The sequence below is a fragment of the Mauremys mutica genome, chromosome 12, assembly GCF_020497125.1.
Source record: "Mauremys mutica isolate MM-2020 ecotype Southern chromosome 12, ASM2049712v1, whole genome shotgun sequence".
Taxonomy (NCBI): Eukaryota; Metazoa; Chordata; order Testudines; family Geoemydidae; genus Mauremys; species Mauremys mutica.
Genome location: NC_059083.1, coordinates 73,373,503 through 73,393,755, shown reverse-complemented (window position 1 = coordinate 73,393,755; position 20,253 = coordinate 73,373,503). Strand labels below are relative to the sequence as shown.

The 20,253-nt window shown below is 42.8% G+C and overlaps 1 protein-coding gene across 1 annotated transcript in view; it reads right to left on the bottom strand.

Moving 5' to 3' along the window:
• The window catches only part of ANKFN1 (ankyrin repeat and fibronectin type III domain containing 1), a 102,463-nt gene that overhangs the window by 29,104 nt on the left and 53,106 nt on the right, over positions 1–20,253 (bottom strand). Inside the window, exons 7-11 of the mRNA XM_044981860.1 lie at positions 18,019–18,109; positions 14,027–14,134; positions 3,727–3,826; positions 2,160–2,292; positions 1,387–1,503 (exon numbers count right to left, since the gene is read on the bottom strand). Of these exons, the coding sequence (XP_044837795.1) occupies positions 1,387–1,503; positions 2,160–2,292; positions 3,727–3,826; positions 14,027–14,134; positions 18,019–18,109 (549 nt within the window). The remainder of the gene's footprint in view (positions 1–1,386; positions 1,504–2,159; positions 2,293–3,726; positions 3,827–14,026; positions 14,135–18,018; positions 18,110–20,253) is intronic.

Here is a 20,253-nt window from a genome sequence, read left to right as displayed (position 1 = left end):
ATAAAATAAAATAAGCCTAATACAGTAATAAAACTGAATACAGATAAAATCTCACCCTCAGAGATGCTTCAATAAGTTTCTTTCACAGACTGGACACCTTCCTAGTCTGGGCACAATCCTTTCCCCTGGTACAGCCTTTGTTCCAGCTCAGGTGGTAGCTAGAGGATTTCTCACGATGGCTGCCTCTTTTGTTCTGCTCCACCCACTTATACATTTTTTGCATAAGGCAGGAATCCTTTGTCCCGCTCTGGGTTCCCACCCCTCCTTCTCAATGGAAAAGCACCAGGTTAAAGATGGATTCCAGTTCAGGTGACATGATCCCATGTCACTGTAAGACTTCATTACCCACTTGCCAGCACACACGTATACAGGAAGACTTACAAGTAAAATAGAGCCATCTACAGACAATTGTCCTGGTTGATGGGAGCCATCAAGATTCCAAACCTCCATTAATGGCCCACACTTTGCATAATTACAATAGGTCCTCAGAGTTATATTTCATATTTCTAGTTTCTGATGGAAGAGTGATACATTTATACAAAAAGGATGACCACACTCAGTAGATTATAAGCTTTGTAATGATACTTTACAAGAGACCTTTCGCATGAAGCATATTCTAGTTACATTATGTTCATGCTCATCAGCATACTTTCATAAAATCATATAGAGTGCAACATCACAGGATGGTCTTGTGGTTACACCACTGACCTGTGATTCTGGAGAGCTAAATTCAATTTCTACCACAGACTTCACATGTAACCTTGGGCTTCCATTGACCTGTGATGGGATTTGGCGATCTAACTCCCTCGGGCTCCTGGGAAGATCCAAGCCTTAATGTCTCTGTAAAATGGGTATAATGCTGCTCCCAAACTTTTGTCTGCCATGTCATTTTTGCCCACAAGTTCTTTGGGGCAGGGGCTGTCTCTTCCTGTGTGTGCGCCCAGCACCTTCCACAAAGGGGCTCTAATCTTGCTTGAGGCCTGTAGGTGCTACAGTAATACAAATAATGGTAATAAAAACGTCTTTTCCATATGAGGCATCTCAGCTTTTGAGTAATGTATCTCAGGGTTATGATTGCTGCTCTCTTTCAGTGTGTCCCCGACCTGCAAAATCTTGGACTTATTTGGAATCTTTATTTGCTGCATTATGTTTGTTTCTTCTTCTGTCATTGTTTCTCCTTCCCCCTCTTTTCCTAGGGTTTAGTTTTTACATGATCCCTCTTTTTCCAGCAGGAGATATAGGTGCAGCAGCTCACTTCACAGCAGATGTTAACACTACTCCCAAGGATGAGCCAGTGGGGAATGCTAAGGCAGAGAACAGCTGGCAGCACCTTCCCTCAGAGACCATGAATTAAATTAACGACTGAAAACATGCAATGCAACTAACCTGTAACTGTGCAGTTGCCGAAACCATCTTTTGCCTGGCTTGAAGTGCTGTTGATGAGGACATGGATATGGACATATTCTGCCTCAGCCATCTGATATCATCCCACATACAAGACAGCTGCAAAATATATGTCACAGTTCAATCCCCTTTGTTCTCAATGCTTGAAAAGCCGGCAGCAAAAATAAAAGCATATTTGGCTTTGGAAAAATCAGTAGCTATTGTTCATTTTGAGTTTCTGTGGGTGGTACCAAAGTGGATAGTTATTGATTGGAGAGAAAGAGGGAGCCATATCTAGCTACAGAAAGAGAGAGCATTTCATAAACAGCATGCACCTATCTCAGCCCATCTGTGGATTTTCATGTAAGATTGATTCAGTGTCCACTTGGATTAAAAAATAATGTGAAGATGTGGGCAATCAAAACCCCAGTCCTTGAAACTTCTGGTCAGTGGTTAATGTTCTTTAACTCTGTCCTTCTTTCCCCAGAAGCTCTTAAATAACGGTAACTGGAAATAGGGTCATGTGGGATTAGACATCTCAGTGAATGAATTCTGCTTTGGCCAGTTCCCTCCATGCCCATCAATGGGTTAGACAGGATTTATCCCTTTAAAAATGCTAGAAGGAAAAATAACTAACCCAAGCAAAAAGTACTGTGCTTTATCACTTAGCTTCTTCACTGCTGTTATGTTTTGTTCTGGAAATATACTAAGGTTGGAGCAATTTCTGGTATAGACAATTTATTGAGAGACAGTGTATGAAATTAGGTGCCAGTTACCTTTGTGAACCACAGAAAATCTTGCATAATGGAACTGGTGTGTGAGTCATCAATTTCCACAATTGGGATTTGATCTTCATTGGTTACTAACAAGTTGTCTTTGTAATAAAATATGACAGCTATGTAGAGTCCACTGAAAGGAAGAAAGACAAACCAGAAAGCGAGCAATCAGAGTCTCAATAGCTATCAAAATCAGCACCAAGTGTCCTGGATAGGCAAAGACACATAGATCCACAGATTTTAAGGGCAGAAGGGACATTTTTGATAATCTAGTATGAACCTCTTGCATAACGCAGACCATAGAACTTTATCCAGTGATTCCTGCAAAATGTGCACAGGAAATGTATTGCTCCGAATAAAGGAAACTACCACAATGTAGTTATCTATGACGCTAATCAGCACAGCTTGCAGAGGGATAGCTCAGTGGTTTGAGCATTAGCCTGCTGAACCTAGGGTGGTTGCAAGTTCAATCCTTAAGAGGGCCACTTAGGGATCTGGGGCAAAAATCAGTGCGTGGTCCTATTAGTGAAGGCAGGGGACTGGACTTGATGACCTTTCAAGATCCTTTCCAGTTCTAAGAGATAGGTATATCTTCTATTTATTTTTAAAGTAAAACAACCCACTGACTTCCATTTCAGCGGGAATTTTGCCTGAGTAAATAGTGCATGATTGGGGTCATGATGTTTTCTGAAATCAATGTGCGTGTTAGTATTTTGTACCAATAATGGGCCAAGTTCTGCTCTCATCTACACCAGTGTAAATCTGGAGTAACTCCACTGAAATCAACAGAGTTGTTATGGATTTACATAAATGTTCCAGGGTATAGTTTGGCCAGCATATCTGCAAAACTCTTCATAGAAATCATTCCTTTCAATATTTACTCTTGTAATTAGTTACATACATTAACCAGGCGCTTTAGGGAATGTAAAGACCCCAGAGAGCACTTCTGGAAGAATCAAAACTCTTATCAAAATACAAAGAAGAAAAAGCAAACGGAATGCTCTTGGTGATGAAAGAAGAAGTAAGCCAATGTGGGCAACTTTCATTTACCGAAACCAAACCATCAAGGCTCAGTGCTGCCTGGGTCACCAAGCTCGCAGAACTAGCTAAAAATATTAGGGACCTCTCAGGTGGGTTGCTTACTGGTGAAGGGGTATTATAAATGTATGCAAGCAGGCTGTCTACGCCCTACATTTTATGTCATAAACAAATGAAATTCCATTATTGAGCAGCAACAGAACCAGCATGTCAAAAACATTTAAATAACAGCGTTGTGGTTTTGCGTACAAGGTTCCATAATGTTATAAGTCCACAGCCAGCAAGACAATGGAAAGATTCCGATTGACTTCAGTGGGTGCTGGGCTCAGGCTCTATGAGCCTCATTTTCCACTCAGCCACCCCAGTTTTTTATACCTTCATGGACTTCACCACGGTTATGTCTGATTTACTGCAATTTAAGCCATAGGAGAACATGTCCATAGCTATGTCTGAGCTGTGGTCTTTTTGGTATCTAAGCTCCCATCTGTAGATAAATTGGCATTTTGGGTAAATGAAATGTAGGACAAACCGTTTCAGAGTCTTCACAAACTTGTTTGAAGAATGGAAAAGATGCTTCAGGCTCCTGGAGACCGATTGCTTGCGACCAGCATTCTGTAGTTTAGAACTTTCTAAAATGGAAAATAAAAACCAAAAAAAAAAATTCAGAGTGCGAACTTCAGGGTTACAGTAAAATATAAAGAACATTTGTCTCGTCCCATCTCATTACTTTCAGTATGTTTATGCCTATCCACAGACAAGCATTTCAGAAATGCATCCCCTTTCCTTATGTATTCATGCTGTCGGTGATAAGGAAGATTAAAATGACCTCCTAATGCCAATGAAATCTGGAAAAAATTCTTGTTAGTTTGCTCCCAAGCAAGGATGGGCCTGAACCAGTGCCATGGATCTTGAGCTTTAGGCCATTCAAAATCTGGTTCTGAATTTTGCAAATGGTCCCTATAATTATAATGGATGGAAACAGATCCAGATCTGAACTTCCTTGAATTTTATGATACTTGAAATCACGTTTCAAATTTTGTGACTTGAGCCCATCTCTACTCTCAAGCTCCTAGTAATGGAACGATTGACCTCCTTGTTTTGGTTTTAAACTCTTAGAAAGGAGGGATGAGACTTACAAAAGCAATGCCAGACAGTAACAATTTGGTGACATCAATAAAAGATTAAATAAGACAGCGTAAGTGTCTACATGAATACTTAATTCGTGGCAAGTTGAGGTGTAAATCTACCCTACTGTGAGTCTGACTGTAAAAGAGTGATGGGTGGAACAGGTCTGATAACAGAAGAAATCACCCTTTTCGGAGGTTCTAAAATATTTGGTTAATGTTTTATTGGTTAAATCGCTTTTAGTTTTCTTGAGTCTTTGCTAAAATAGTGGTCTGAGGGCCTGATCTGATATCTTTTGAAGTCAATAAAAAGACTCCCAATGGGAGTTGGGAGGAACTGTTATGAAAGTGCTCTACAAAAGATATATGTAAATAGTTTTTAGAGGCTATGCCAGTAAATAGCACTCAGGAACTTGCAGCATTGTGCAACAGTAAAAGTTGCTGTTGTGCTTTGCATATTGCTTTTGGTGTATAGCTTTTTTTTTTTTGGTGGGAGGGTATACACAGTTACCCTCCCACCAACAGCACAAAAAGAAGAACTCCACATGGACTCCTCCTGAGGGTCGAAATGACAGTCTGGACCATTGAATGCTTCCACCGACGTGCACAGGCAGAAATTGTGGAAAAACAACATCGCTTGCCTCATAACCTAAGTCGTGCAGAACGCAATGCCATCCACAGCCTCAGAAACCATCCTGACATTATAATCAAAGAGGCTGATAAAGGAGGTGCTGTTGTCATCATGAACAGGTCTGACTACCAAAAGGAGGCCGCCAGACAACTCTCCAACACCAAATTCTACAGGCCACTTCCCTCAGATCCCACTGAGGAATACACTAAGAAACTGAACCATCTACTCAGGACACTCCCTACACTAACACCGGAACAAATCAACATACCCTTAGAGCCCCGACCAGGGCTATTCTATCTACTGCCCAAAATCCACAAACCTGGAAATCCTGGACGCCCCATCATCTCGGGCACTGGAACTCTCACTGAAGGACTGTCTGGATATGTGGACTCTCTACTCAGACCCTATGCCACCAGCACTCCCAGCTATCTCCGTGACACCACTGATTTCCTGAGGAAACTACAATGCATTGGTGACCTTCCAGAAAACACCATCCTGGCCACCATGGATGTAGAGGCTCTCTACACCAACATCCCACACGCTGATGGAATACAAGCTGTCAGGAACAGTATCCCTGATGATGCCACAGCACAACTGGTTGCTGAGCTCTGTGCCTTTATCCTCAGACACAACTATTTCAAATTTGATGACAATATATATCTCCAGATCAGTGGCACCGCTATGGGCACCCGCATGGCCCCACAATATGCCAATATTTTTATGGCTGACCTGGAACAACGCTTCCTCAGCTCCCGTCCACTCACGCCCCTTCTCTACCTATGCTACATTGATGACATCTTCATCATCTGGGCCCATGGGAAGGAGACTCTGGAAAAATTCCACCACGATTTCTACAGCTTCCACCCCACCATCAACCTCAGCCTGGACCAATCTACACGGGAGGTCCACTTCCTAGACACTACGGTGCAAATAATTGATGGTCACATTAACACCACCCTATACCGAAAACCTACCGACCGCTATGCCTACCTTCATGCCTCCAGCTTCCATCCCGGGCACACCACAAGATCCATTGTCTACAGCCAAGCACTGAGGTACAACCGCATCTGCTCTAACCCCACAGACAGAGACCAACACCTACAAAATCTCCACCAAGCATTCTCAAAACTACAGTACCCGCACGAGGAAATAAGGAGACAGATCAACAGAGCCAGACGTGTACCCAGAAGCCTCCTACTGCAAGACAAACCCAAGAAAGAAACCAACAGGACTCCACTGGCCATCACATACAGTCCCCAGCTAAAACCCCTCCAGCGCATCATCAGGGATCTACAACCCATCCTGAAGAATGATCCCACACTTTCACAGGCCTTGGGTGGCAGGCCAGTCCTCGCCCACAGACAACCTGCCAACCTGAAGCATATTCTCACCAGTAACTGCACACCGCACCATAGTAACTCTAGCTCAGGAACCAATCCATGCAACAAACTTCGATGCCAACTCTGCCCACATATCTACACCAGCGACACCATCACAGGACCTAACCAGATCAGCCACACCATCACCGGTTCATTCACCTGCACGTCCACCAATGTAATATATGCCATCATATGCCAGCAATGCCCCTCTGCTATGTACATCGGCCAAACTGGACAGTCTCTAAGGAAAAGGATAAATGGACACAAATCAGATATTAGGAATGGCAATATACAAAAACCTGTAGGAGAACACTTCAACATCCCTGGCCACACAATAGCAGATCTTAAGGTGGCCATCCTGCAGCAAAAAAACTTCAGGACCAGACTTCAAAGAGAAACTGCTGAGCTCCAGTTCATCTGCAAATTTGACACCATCAGCTCAGGATTAAACAAAGACTGTGAATGGCTTGCCAACTACAGAACCAGTTTCTCCTCTCTTGGTTTTCAATCAACTGCTAGAACAGGGCCTCATCCTCCCTGATTGAACTAACCTCGTTATCTCTAGCTTGCTTCTTGCTTGCATATATAAACCTGCCCCTGGAAATTTCCACCACTTGCATCCGAAGAAGTGGGTATTCACCCACGAAAGCTCATGCTGCAAAACGTCTGTTAGTCTATAAGGTGCCACAGGATTCTTTGCTGCTTTTACAGATCCAGACTAACATGGCTACCCCTCTGATACTTTTTTCCATGCAGCTCTCAAGAGGAGCAGGCTTGCAAAACTGGTTTTACACTGATGAAACTCCATTTACTTCAATGGAGTCAATTCTATTTATCACTGGTGTCAGAGAGAGGAGAATCGGTCCCAGAGAGACAAGTCTCATGGTATTTCTGGCTGATCTGGAAAGAAAGAGCAGAAAATGGTAATTGTGTGAAATTACAATTCAGTTTTAAAGGGCCAGGATGTTCTGACTGATTAGATGAAGTTTGGATAAGCATCTGGACTGAACCTCCAATACACTTGTAGGTTAACCTTTCTGTGTCGGAAAAGCCTATTATCCTGCCAACTTTTTGCAGAAAACTGTTTGTTGCATGTTGCTAATCGGTCTCCTTGGATATTCTCAAAGTAACATATTTTCCTCGTGCCTCTAATGCTAAATAAGAGGTGTCTGACTGTGTCTTCTTAACAAGTTCTAAATCTGAACATTTAAATTTGTTCTTGTCAAAACTCCATCTGTGGAAGTGTTCAACATATTTTAAAATGATGAATAAATTTGCACCATAATTAGCACATTGAAGACCACAGAAAGAAGGTACATTGTTAGCATAATTATTGTTCTGCCAAACAGCAAATGCAAAGAGAACAAGTGAGGTGAATTTATTATGCAATGCTACAGTTCAGAGATGGGAAAAATGTATTAGGTCATCAAATCCATACTCTTTCCAGTGCAAAACTCTTCTCAATACTATTGTCTCCAGTGCTTTGTGTGGTCCAGTTTTAGATGTCTCAAGCTAAGTTCTTCCCTTGGAAGATTATTCCTTTTATCATTATTTATTCTTTGCTAATTGTATTTTATTAGTGCATAAAGACCCCAACCAGATCATGCTTCCACTGGGCCAGGCTCTGCAAAGACACAGGGCCAGATACTGTCCCCATTACTTATGCCGAGTAGCTGATTACTACACAAGTATTCTCATTGACTTGAATGGGACTACCTGGGTAGTAAGCTGTTACTCACCATGAGTACAGGTAGCGAAATCTGTCCCATACTGTAAAACAATCTCGTTTCCAAAGAATTTATGGATAAGATTTTCAAAAATAGTCAGTATCAGGGCTGGCTGGAAAACAAGAATTTCGTTTTGTGAAAAAAATTGAGGTTGTTGCTCTTTCTTCTGCCTGGTTTTGAGCAGGAATTTGAACCTGGGACTCCCACATCCCAGCTAAGTCCCTAACCACTGAGTTAATGGCTATTCAAAGGTAGGGGTTGTTCAGCCCCCACTATCTCCTTCCTCCCCCAACGCCTTCTTCTCACTCTCCCATTTTGACCAGAAATTCCAACATGGGCCCGAGAAAACATCTGGACAATTTTTTTCATCAACACCTAGAAGTTTCTGCAAAAAGTTTCAATTTTGGCAAATTTGGCATTTTCTGATGAGAAAAAAACACGTTCCTGAAAATTTCCCAACCGGCTCTATTCAGCATTAGTGTAACACTGCTCCCATTGAAATCACGGACAGCACAGTTAGGTCAAAATTAAGGGCTTTTAAACATCTCAGCCTACAGTCAGAGACAAGATGCAGGAGGTGGAGGGAAGCCAGGAGAAGAGTAATCAGAGCAATCATGTCACAGTTAGGTCTCCCATTAAGTAATGTTTTCTTATTCTTTGTATTGCAGTAGCAGCCAGATGCCCTAACTTGCTAGGCACTGCAACAAGAGCTGGTTCTAGCCCCAGAGAGTTTACAATCTAAATAGTCAAGACAAAGGAAAGATTATTACCCCTGTTTTACCAAGAATGAGAAACTGAGGCAGAGAGAGATTAAATGAGCGGCTCGAGGAAAGCCAGGCGTTGAAGCCTGTCTCTCATGCCAGTGCCTTAACTAGGGTTATTCCTTCTCTCATGCCCTCTCCAGATCCTTTCTCCAACATTCATCTTCAATTTACTTTTCCTTAATTTTACCCTATTACTCCAAGCAACACCCCTGACACCCTCTTCAGTGTTTACATCCTTCCAATACGGGTTCTGCCGGCCCTCCCGGAGAAAGACAATACTTGGAAAACAGTCTCATGGATCATTATTACTTCCCTGTGAGTGTATTTCAGTGTATCTCCATAACGTAAACCAAACACTGGGTGAAAGCTCATGGATCATGCTTCCTCTCCTCCCTGAGTAAAACCAGTTTAGCAATACCATTGCCATCCTAATTATGTAAATTAGATTCTCTCCTGTATATGGGGGAGATGAGTTGCTACAGGCAAAGCAACATAACTCCACATAAAACGCCCAGCAGAGATTATAGCACTGAAATAATAGGGAACATTTAAAGTGAGCGTACATGCTATTGGGCTATTCAGTGGTTTGGATGCAGTCCACAGCTTCTTAGATGCCAACAGCAAAAGAAATAATGTAAAAGTATATAAAAGACTGTAAACTTTCCCACATTGTTGTTCGCTTTTGTTTTACAATCTTCTGTAAGTTGAAGCCAGCAATGTGGAGCTGGGATTAGAGGATAATTTGAATCCAGAGGAAATGGAATTTTAATAGTCTGTTATTTAATTAACTAATAAATAACACGGAGTGCCGCTAATAGTAAAATATCAGTAGCAGCAGAGCAAGTCTACATTAATAAATGATAAGACAACCACGCTATGAGCTCACTTAACAAAAGCCTTAGCACAAATGTTTACTGGCAGAAATTAGGGAATTGCTAGTGATTAGATTGAGATCAGAAACATTGAAATTTGGATCGTGCTAAGCAATTAACTACCAACGTAAATTGATAACATGGGCAGTTTTTCTTTCTTTAGGCAGGATGTCGAAATGTTTCTTTGTTGTCCACCAAATAATGGGAAATGCAACTGATATTTAAAAAAGCAACATACATAGATTTGTGGAGGCATAAGAGCAAAATTGTACCCAGGCTTCCAGTGTACGATAATGGCACCAGTCTCTAAAGGAATCTCTGTTAATTGCTCTGTTCTGTTTTCCTGACAAGGAAGAACATTTGGATGGAAAGGGTCTGCTCGTCGATTGTCCCATCACTGCAGAAGCAAGTACCTCTCTCCCAACTGGTGGAAATGAGAAGTAACTCCTTTGATGTTGATGGAATTACACCAGTGTCAGAGTGTTAACAAGGAGCCTCCAACCCAATGAGGCCAGGGGGTTCCATAAAAGTTAGATTCATTTAGAGTGAAATTCAACCATGCAGAGGGTCAGCACAAGTCCTATTCAGTACTCAGATCCCACTTACCCCTATTTGAGGGCATAAGCAGTGCCTAGCCCTTGTAGTGACTTGGCACATGGGGCTCAAATTCACCCTGTGCAAAAATAGATCCAGTGGTTGGAAGCTGAAGCTAGACAAATTCAGACTAGAAAAAAAGGCGTACATATTTAACAGTGAGCGCAATTAACCATTGGAACAACTTGCCTACGAATGTGGTGGATTCTCCATCACCTCAAGTCTTTGTATCAAGACTGGATGTCTTTCTAAAAGAGATGCTCTAGCTCAAAGAGAAATTATGGGCTTGGTGCAGAAATGACTGAGTGCATTTCTCTGGCCTGAGTTATACCAGCAGTCAGACTGGATGGTCGTAATGGTCTCTTCTGGCTTTATAATCTATGGATAGTTTTGTGTGTTGTTCTCAACCCATGGCATCGTGAAAGCCCCCTCAGGCCTGTTATTTCATATTCACGCTAAGCATTTAGTCCAAGCTAAAAACTTTAAAAATATGATGCACTATGAAAACAGAGCCTCCTCCCACCCCTTTGCTAAATGAAGAAAAATGGGTTCTATTGCTTATGAAACAAATTACTACTAAAATATTTTTAAAAACTAACCTCTGACTTGTCCAGTAAAATATATTTACAACTAGGTCCCAGAAAGAAAATATTTGGAAAGCATTTCAATGAAGACAGGGGTCTCTCTTGTAACAAAACACCACACAATTACTTCTCCCTGCACAGAATTTGTTTGGAATCAATGATCCTACATTAAAAAAAAAAGCACTTAAAAATACAACTGAAGTGTTGCCAGGACATATGTAATTGTAGTAACTTGGTTACGCTATTCTGTAGCATGGTATTATGAAGACAAATGGATGACTTTGTTGTTTGTAATCATCAGGATTTTCCAGAAGATTAAACATATGAAAGCAAAGCTTCCTGAGCAATTCCCTAGGAGATTTCATCATATCACAGAGCAGGTTCAAAAGCAACAGCTGATCTAATTCCAAAAGCTCTTAAACTCACTGTACATTCCAGTGTATTCTTCCTGGTGCTTTTGTGAGCTTTTCTACACACCAGGCCAAATTCCAGACTTCCGTGCAAAGCCTGACAACCAGGCTTTGTGCAGAGCTCTTTATGGAGTCTGGGGAATTTACTCCTCCTCTGTCATGCTGGGGCACTAATGCAGCTGCTGCCTTTAGAGCTCCCCTTATATAGGGAGGTTTTGGTCAGTGGGATCTACATAATCATGGATCTATTACTCATGCTCTCTCACCAAGGCAGCATGGGCTAGTGAACTGAGCACAAGGTTGGAGGCCTGTGTTCTAATCTTACTTCTACTACTGTCTAGTCTTAATTTCCACTAAACACTGGGCCTGATTCTGCTCTCACTTAAACTAATGGAGTTACACGGGTAAAAACGGTCTGAGAGCAAATTCTGTCCTATTCTTTAGCTGTGCCACGGAAACAGACTCAGAGGGCAGCTGACGTAAATCAGCAAAGCTCTGTTGAAGTCAATATACCTATGCTGATTTACACTGACTGAGACGCTTACCCTCAAATTTAAACGTTTAACCTGAGGAGCGCGGTGTCACCCAGTGGATTTGACATAGGACTGAGTGTCAGGAGACCAGGCTTGTGACACTACGTCATAGCCACTTCACCTCTGAGCCTCAGTCTCTTCCTCTGTATAATGGGGTCATGACATTTACTTACACTCTGATGGACGCGTTGTGAGGCCTAACTCAACAATGGGCCGGCTTCTCAGTTGGTGTAAATGAGTGTGGCTCCACTGAGATCAGTGGAGCTGTGCTGATTTACCCCAGCTGAGGGGCTGGCTCCGTCTTTGCCAAGTGTTAGATTGATGAAAACTATTATGAAAGCCAGTTCTCAGTGGACAGGACTCATGAGGTCCTTCTGGCCTTCCAGCCCATGATCCACCCACTAGACAATTCTTCTCCTGCCACAAACCTGGCTTTCCGTTCAGCTCGACAACTCCCCGCTGCAAATTTCAGAGCAAAAGTGACCTTGCAGTTTCCTCCCCCCCACTGTACTTCAATGCAAACAGTTTCCAGGTGCCTCCAATTTCATAAAAAATATTGAAATGGAAGGTGCTGACACCAGTTACACAGCTTAGGCAAGTTTCCAAAGGCCCTTTTATCATGTTACGATTCTCATTCATCCAACATGTGATGCTTTGCTACAACACAAGCGATTGAGAATTTTTATATGATCCAAAGTAAGAATGTTGTCATGGCAGGTGCTGCCAGATGGTACTGTTCCAGAGAGTCTTCCAAATTCTTTTTCTTAGCATGCAAGAAAATGCTCAGTCCTGGGAAAACTCACTGTATGATTGTTAGTTTTGCTAGGCAAGGAACAGAAATGGGAGTTGTGAAAGCGGCAGCTGAGTTTGCTTCCTGCCTTGGTCTCCAACTGGAGTCAATTCTTGAGGCGGAGGGGTTCCCTAGGAACTTGGCATTGGCTTAGGGCTGAGATTCCTGAAAGAATGGCTTGCCCTGCATGCAGTTTGTGACCACTTCTGCTCCAGGACTGGTGTGTGTGTGCAAATAAAACAAGTTCCACTTAGAATATATCCAGACTCTGTATCATTTGTTTCTCCTCCACTGTGAAGTTGACCTGAAAGACCCTGGACATCTGCTACTGTTCAGAGAAGGGAGACTGTCCCATGCAAAACAGCTCCTCTCATAGTCAGATATGAAGCCAGCTATTTAAGAGTCAGAATACGCAGTCTGCAGCTTCATGTCCAAAATCCTCTACAAATCATGGTGTTTTTGTGAATCTTCATTAGAGAAACATTCTATTTTCTTGCAATATCTCTTTTCCATTTCCAAGCAACACTGCTGAATTAAGTTGCCATAGCTACAATAGGACTGTGGCAGACCCTTGATCATCATGATTATGGCATATTTGCACTCAGAGAACTAAGGCTGCATCTTTCATTTTCAGTCTTAAGCACTTCTGTGAATGTGAATCGTTTGAGGCAGCTTGGAATATAAGAAGTAAAACAGCAGGGGAAAATGACAACTTCGCGGTAGTTTGATTTCTTCAGTTGAAATCAAATTCCAAGCATTATTCCCATTAGGAATCGGATTTAAAAAATAAATAGTAACATTTCAACAGTCGATATAGAACAAAGACTTTTAAACAGCTTTAAAAAGTATCCCAGCCTGCTGCTTTGACTCTCGAGCTATCAAAGGCACAGTCTGTTTCCCATGAATGAAGAGCGCAGAACTGCTGAGATTCGAACCCTCTCCCCGTTTTGGGTTGTTACGTTAAAAAAATGTAGCAGTCTTGCCTTCGCACTGGTTAGTGCAACAATTTTTCATTCCATTGGCACCACCTCTGCTAGAATACATAGCGTCTCTCATTTAGAGGTGGCCAAGTCCTCTCTGTTGATCCAAAATAGTTTTTAAAATAAATTATTGGGAGGGAGGGAGGGAGGGGAAGAAAGAGATCCTTGAAGCTTTTTCATGGATTCCTGTGTGAAAACGATTTGCAGGGAGAACAATTAAACGAGAGCCGGGGGTGCATGCTTGCTTTCACATGTTTGCATATGACTTATTGCAAGGGTTAAGAGCAAGATAGTACGCTCAAGTGATTCCAGATGGGCCAATATTAATATCTTTCTTTTCCTGATGAATGAGAAGGTCTGACCCAGTTAGGAAACTGCTAAAATTACAGGCGCCACGGAGGCTTCGACTGGTTCCCTACCACAGGTTTTTTTTCTCCTTACCTCGGCAACTGTAATGCTGATGAGCCGCTCGAACCTGCTGAAGGAGACGTTCCAGGGCTTCAGTATGTCCCCAGTGCCTAGGTTCTCTGCCATCGCAGTCTTTCCAGTCTGGTGAACAAAAGAAATAAACAAATGGAAATGGAAAGGAGCAGAAAAAGGCTTTAAAATGTTTTCTTGCTTCTCATTTTTCCTGGCTGTTGTGGGGTTGGGGGGGAGGGGAGATTTGCATATATGCACATGGGATGGGATGGCACTGCCTACACCATAAGCTTCCTCTCCCCCTGCAAAATAGATAATATAATAACAAGGTAGGGCTAGAGTTTCAAAAGAAATCAGCTCCCAGCAGCTTCTGTTGTGACAATTATTGCCAGAAACATCTAGCTTAGGTACCTATATGGCCCCCCACTGCCACAGCTGGTCAGAAAATGGGGTTTACCATAGCAACTGAATGTCTCACAATCGTTAATATATTTATCCTAACAACCCTTTATTCCATTTTACAGATGAGGTGCTGAGATACAGAGAGAGACTAAGTGACGTGCCCAAGGTCACACAGGAACTCTGTTGTGGAGCAGAGAATTGAACCCAGGTGATGGTACCCAATCCATTGGAACATCCTGGCTAGCTGGACTTAGTACTTTTGAAAACCTGGTCCTGGTTGTGGCCGCTGAGCCCTGAACATTCCAGCCAGACATGGTACTGACAAAGCAAGAAGCCCTGGTTTCTGCCCCAAATACCCTCAGGGCAAAGAACCAGGGCCGGCTCCAGACCCCAGCACGCCAAGCGTGCGCTTGGGGCGGCATTTTGCCGGCAGGGCGGCAGGCGGCTCCGGCGGACCTTCCGCAGTCATGTCTGCAAGAGGTCCCCTGGAGCCGCGGGACCGGCGTGCTTGGGGCGGCCAAATTCCTAGAGCCGCCCCTGCAAAGAACGTTTGCTAGCTAAAAATCTCAGCCTTACTAAAACCTTCTATCACAAGCTCCCAAATTCTTTGTCATGGGTGTGAGAAAATCAACCGAGTTCATGGAATCCAGGCGAGCCATGATGTCAGATCATTTTAAATTTTATATTCACACTTCTTCTATTTACAAAAATAAAATGAAATAAAATTTAAAAAAAACCAACCACCACCCACCCACCCCAGTTTCACAAATAAAAGCGTGCCCTTGGCGTGTCAGTGCATCAACAGATTCCTTCTTCTCTTCTTAGCTGGCACAGAAGACAGGTGCCACCAACTAACTGCTCACTTGCTGAAGATACAGTCCTAATTTAAGTTGAGAGTGACTTATTCCTTTTCAGCGACTCAACCTGCCAGAGACCTAAATGTGCTTTGTCCTTGACTTGCTACTATGATAACAAGCCCCACATACGGGTGGATGTAGTGGACTGTGGCTACTCCTATAGTCTGTGGGCTATTGCAACAACTGTAGAGATATGTTAGATATTCTGGTGGATGCCAAAAGCGATAACTTTTGGGAGGTCAATTCTCAGCTATATTCAGTATCTATTGGGTGCAGGTGTGTGGGGAGACACATAGGAATCATTTGCCGCTTACGGATCCAGGGGCTGGCTGGAGGCAGGTTCTACAGGCTGGTGTCATTTAGACCAGATCAGCTTGGCATGGCCCTCAGAGGGGCAGCTGGGGATCACCAGAGCACAGCAGCATTCTGGCTACACCCCTTTTATTGCCCAAGTTTGCCTCAGGTACATTCACTGGACCTGGGGGTGGGGAAGGGGTTAGACGCCAGCACTCAAAGAATCCCCCATGCCAGGAGAATCTCCAGCCAGGAAGATTAATTGACTTTTCAATCCCTTGGTGCCTTGGCCTGGAGTGGGATTCAAGCTTGAACCCTGGATCTTTAATTCCACTACCACAGTTATTCTTAGCGACCGGTCCATGGACCGGTGCCAGTCCCTGAGATCTCCCTGGCACAGGCAGCAAGCCGGTCTCTGGGATCAAAAAGACTGAGAAACACTGCACTAGCATATTTTTCTGGCGGTCCTTATAGACTGTTTTATAGAGTGTTAAAGAGTCTAACTTTAGTTTATAGCTTAGGGCCGAATTCTGCTCGGTTACACCAGTGTCATTCCAGGGGCACACCACCCTTGCTGAGCACTTGCTTTTCAAAGGCAGTGGTAAAGGCAATCCCCTGGATAAAGACCTTCTCACTAGAATAAGTTCTGCAGACTGTAACTGGACCAACGAATGCTGCATCTCAAGCTGAAATTCTGACGCTAACGTTACCTCATAAAAAGAGTTTAAACTTAGGCTATAAGAGTCTCACTCGAGCTTGAGCGTGTGTCATTGACTGGTCCCTTTCTACTGTTGCCATGCCTGCCTCTTCTAAAAATCCCACTGCAGCCTGCTATGAGTTCCCCAGGTGCAGCTGTGGCACTGTTGTCATAGAAGGCATAGCCTAGGAGGAGGCAGAGGAAAGGTGGCTTTACTTCACCTGGATTCTCAGCTGTTGTGGGGACAAAGTGGTCTTAATTCTTACTTACCTGGGGCTGCCTATGGCTGCTCTGCAACTCTGTGTCCCTGCAGCACCGAGATCTATGAGCACTTCCTTTCCCACTCGTGATCCTCCAGAGCAACAGGATCCACAAGGAAGACCACTTTACATTTGCTTATATCAACCCTAGGCTGCTCCTAAACTAGGGACATTCTCTCTCAGGCCTCTGTAGCACCATAATGTTGCCAAAGCAGCATAGGCAGGCAACAGGGTTTTGGTTAGGGTTGGTCAAAAATTGTCCATCAAAACTTCTTTCGACAGAAAACTGTTTTTTTTTGACAAAAGGCAAAGTTTTGTGGAATGTGCCTTCTCCCCTCGAAAATGTATGTTTGTCGGAAAACTGAAAAAGCCAATCACAAAAATGTTCACTTGAAAACCAATTTTTTTGTGGGGGAGGAAAGTTTTCAGTAAAAAAATAAATTCAGTTTCTTTTAGATGCAAAGTCTTAACTTTCTGCAGGAAAATGAACCCTATTTTCTGACCAGCTCTTGTTTGGGTTCAATAGCGCCTGATGGAAAGAAAGCCCACTGAAGTCTGTGGCAGGATTTCGTTTGACTTCAATGGGCTTTGGATATGACAGTAGTAACAGCCTCAATTACCCAAACTCCACTTCCCACAATTCTCAGATAGGTAGTGTCAGTCCAGTTTCCTTTATGTTCTCACATTACCATTCAAGCTTATTAACTGGTTACATTAGCCTAATAAAAGAAAGTGCGAATGCAATAAAATGAAAACCTTCCCCACACTAATCAATACAAGGGAAGCTGTAATGTGCCTAGCCAATTCAGCAGTGAGTACTAATCCAGGAAAAGTGACTAACAATAGGATGCAATTAGGATAAATTAAAAAATTGCAAAAGTCAAATTATGGTCCCAGTGGAGTTTCAGCAAACCCACCATGATTTTTAAAAGGAAGGAGGGTTTCAGTCATGTGGAACATTTTAACTACTACTTAACTACTGCTGTGAACATGCATGCACATACGCATCTCTACTTATATGAGCAGTCCATTGACTTCAATGAGAATTAACACCCCTCAGAATCTCAAAGGACTAGACTAACAATGTTTGCAATGCACAGGGCAGAACTGTCTGCGCTATCAATGTTTTCCTGATGGTAGTTCAGATTCAGACTATGATCTGCTCTTTTCTTTACATTAGAGAAAGTTCAATACGACAGAAGCCTATTAACGGACATAAGGATCAAAATCCTACCCCTTGTGAACATATGTGTGCAGGGTCAGGTCCTAAATAGACAACATGCTGACAAAGAACTGGAGAAAGTGTGGAAGTGGTAACAGTGCAGGACAATTAAAATATATATAAATTCTTTCCAGGTTTTTTTTTGTTTGAAGTTATATTTTATTTATTTCATGCCTGGGTGACTTGCCCATTTTCGTATTTGACCCCAATGGGTCAAATTCACTTTAAAAACAAAAAAATAAAGTTGCTTTAATAAATCAATCATGGAGATCTTAACCTACTAGAAGGAGAAGCACAGGCAGGAGTGGTAGTCTGTGAAGGTCCCCATCCCTTCATGTTGTATGCTGACACACGAGCGTAATAACTTTGGCCCTGCAAATGCATTGAAATGGAAACAGAAGGGTATTAAATATTTCATTTATAAATATTAACAATAATACTCTGCACTTTGCTTCTTCAATGCCTCATACAAACATCAACTAATGAACCCTTATCATAGCGAATTTTAAAATTACTTATAGCCAGTTCTACTCATACCCTAACTCATACCTAATAGAGCCACTGAACTCAATAATTGGTGGAGAGATGTTAAATGACTTGCCAAGGATTATACAGTGAGTCAGTGGCAAAATGGTGAAATCAGTGAGATTAGTATGTACATACTGCTCACTCCAAAGGTCGTAGAATCAGGGCCTATGAAAATCTATAATGAAGTAATGATTACAGTTTTAGGGTTTTTTTGTTTGTTTGTTTGTCTCCTAGCAGTAGAGTAAACTCTATGACTGGGATCAATAAATATCTGCTTTGTTTAAATACTAAAAAGTTTACCCAAAGCTTATCTAACTGTCCATCCTCTTTGGTCTAAAAACTGGGCTGGAGTTGTCATGAGAACAGGTGTTTTTGCTAGATTTACAGCACTTCCCATTTTAGTTAGGTTGGAAAAACTGCAGAAATAGCCTCCCTTTGTGGTATTTTGGTCCTTCTCCTCTGGTCCTGGAGGAACCCAGGAAGCACTGAGGCTGGCAAAGGTGAAATGCAAACAAACTAAATCTTAAAAACTTTTCTGAAGTTGAAAATAGGTTCTGGTTCAGTTCAAAGATGACTGATTCCTTACTAAGCCAATCTATTTCGCCCATTGCTTGTCTACATGGCACCACAATCTGGACTAGGGGTGTGTGAACTGTACAGTGCTCTAACGTGTTGTGCTGTAACTGCTCCATGTAGACCTTGCTGGCACAAAACTAAAAGATGCCTAGCTCACACTGATGTACAGTAGAACCTCAGAGTTACAAACACCAGAGTTACGAACTGACTGGTCAACCACAAACCTCATTTGGAACCAGAAGTATGCAATCAGGCAGCAGTAGAGACAAACAAACAAATACAGTACAGTATTTTGTTAAATGTAAACAACTAAAAAAAAATAAAGAGAAAGCAGCATTTTTCTTTTGCATAGTAAAGTTTGAAAGCTGTTTTAAGTCAAGGTTCAGTTGTAAACTTCTAAAAGAACAACCATAATGTTTTGTTCAAAGTTCTGAACATTTCAGAGTTAAGAACAACCTCCATTCCTGAGGTGTTCATAACTTTGAGATTCTACTGTAGTCCCGTTTCAAACAGGATTACCTGAATGTGTACTAGGTACCTTTTAGTTCACACTGGCAGGGTCAACCTGGAACAGTTAGACCATGACACGTTAGAGTGCTCTACAATTCATACCTCTGTAGTCCAGGCTCTGGCGATGTGTAGACAAACCCTACAAATAGAACTAAGGGTGAGGTTCTGATAGCCTTACTCACACTGGAGAGTACCTCATTACACAAGGAATCCCTAGGGGCCTGGTTCTCATTTGGATGAAGTTGTCCTTACGCCGCTCTGGCGTAACAGGCCTCAGTGTAAATGAGAATCAGGCCCGCTGACTTCAGTTGGTGCATAAGGGTGGCAGACTCCGGTCCTTAGGACCCAGTCCTGCGCATCGTGTTTAGTCCCACTAAAGCCACAGTAGTAAGAGCTACTTCCAGCACTATGTGTTGGCAGGACCAGGACCTTAACTCACTTGTAAGCTTGTGTGCAGAGCCACCAGCCAGAGGCTGCTTTGCTCTATCTCAGATACTTACATGGTCAATTTACTGTAGTATCCGAGTGCCTCGCAAGCTTCTCACAACACCCCTGTGAGGTAGGGAAGTGACTAGTAGGGGTAAGTGACTAGCCCAAGGTCATGCAGGGAGTCTGTAGCCAGGCAGGGATTTGAAGCCAGGTCTCCCCACTCCTACATGAGTGCCCTAGTCACTGGGCCAGCTTTCCTCTGCACCTCACAGCCATTTCCTCAGGACTTGTTTTGTTTCCAAAATTCAAAAGTAGACCAAATAAACGCAAGTTACCGAATTATAAGCGCCTCGGGCATTTCTAGCCTCCCCAACCGGGAGAGAGGACACCCACTTTGTGGCAGCCTCCTTTGCACCAGCTTCCTCTTTCCTTTTCTAACTCTGCCAGGATCAGCCATGCGATAGGCAGGAACC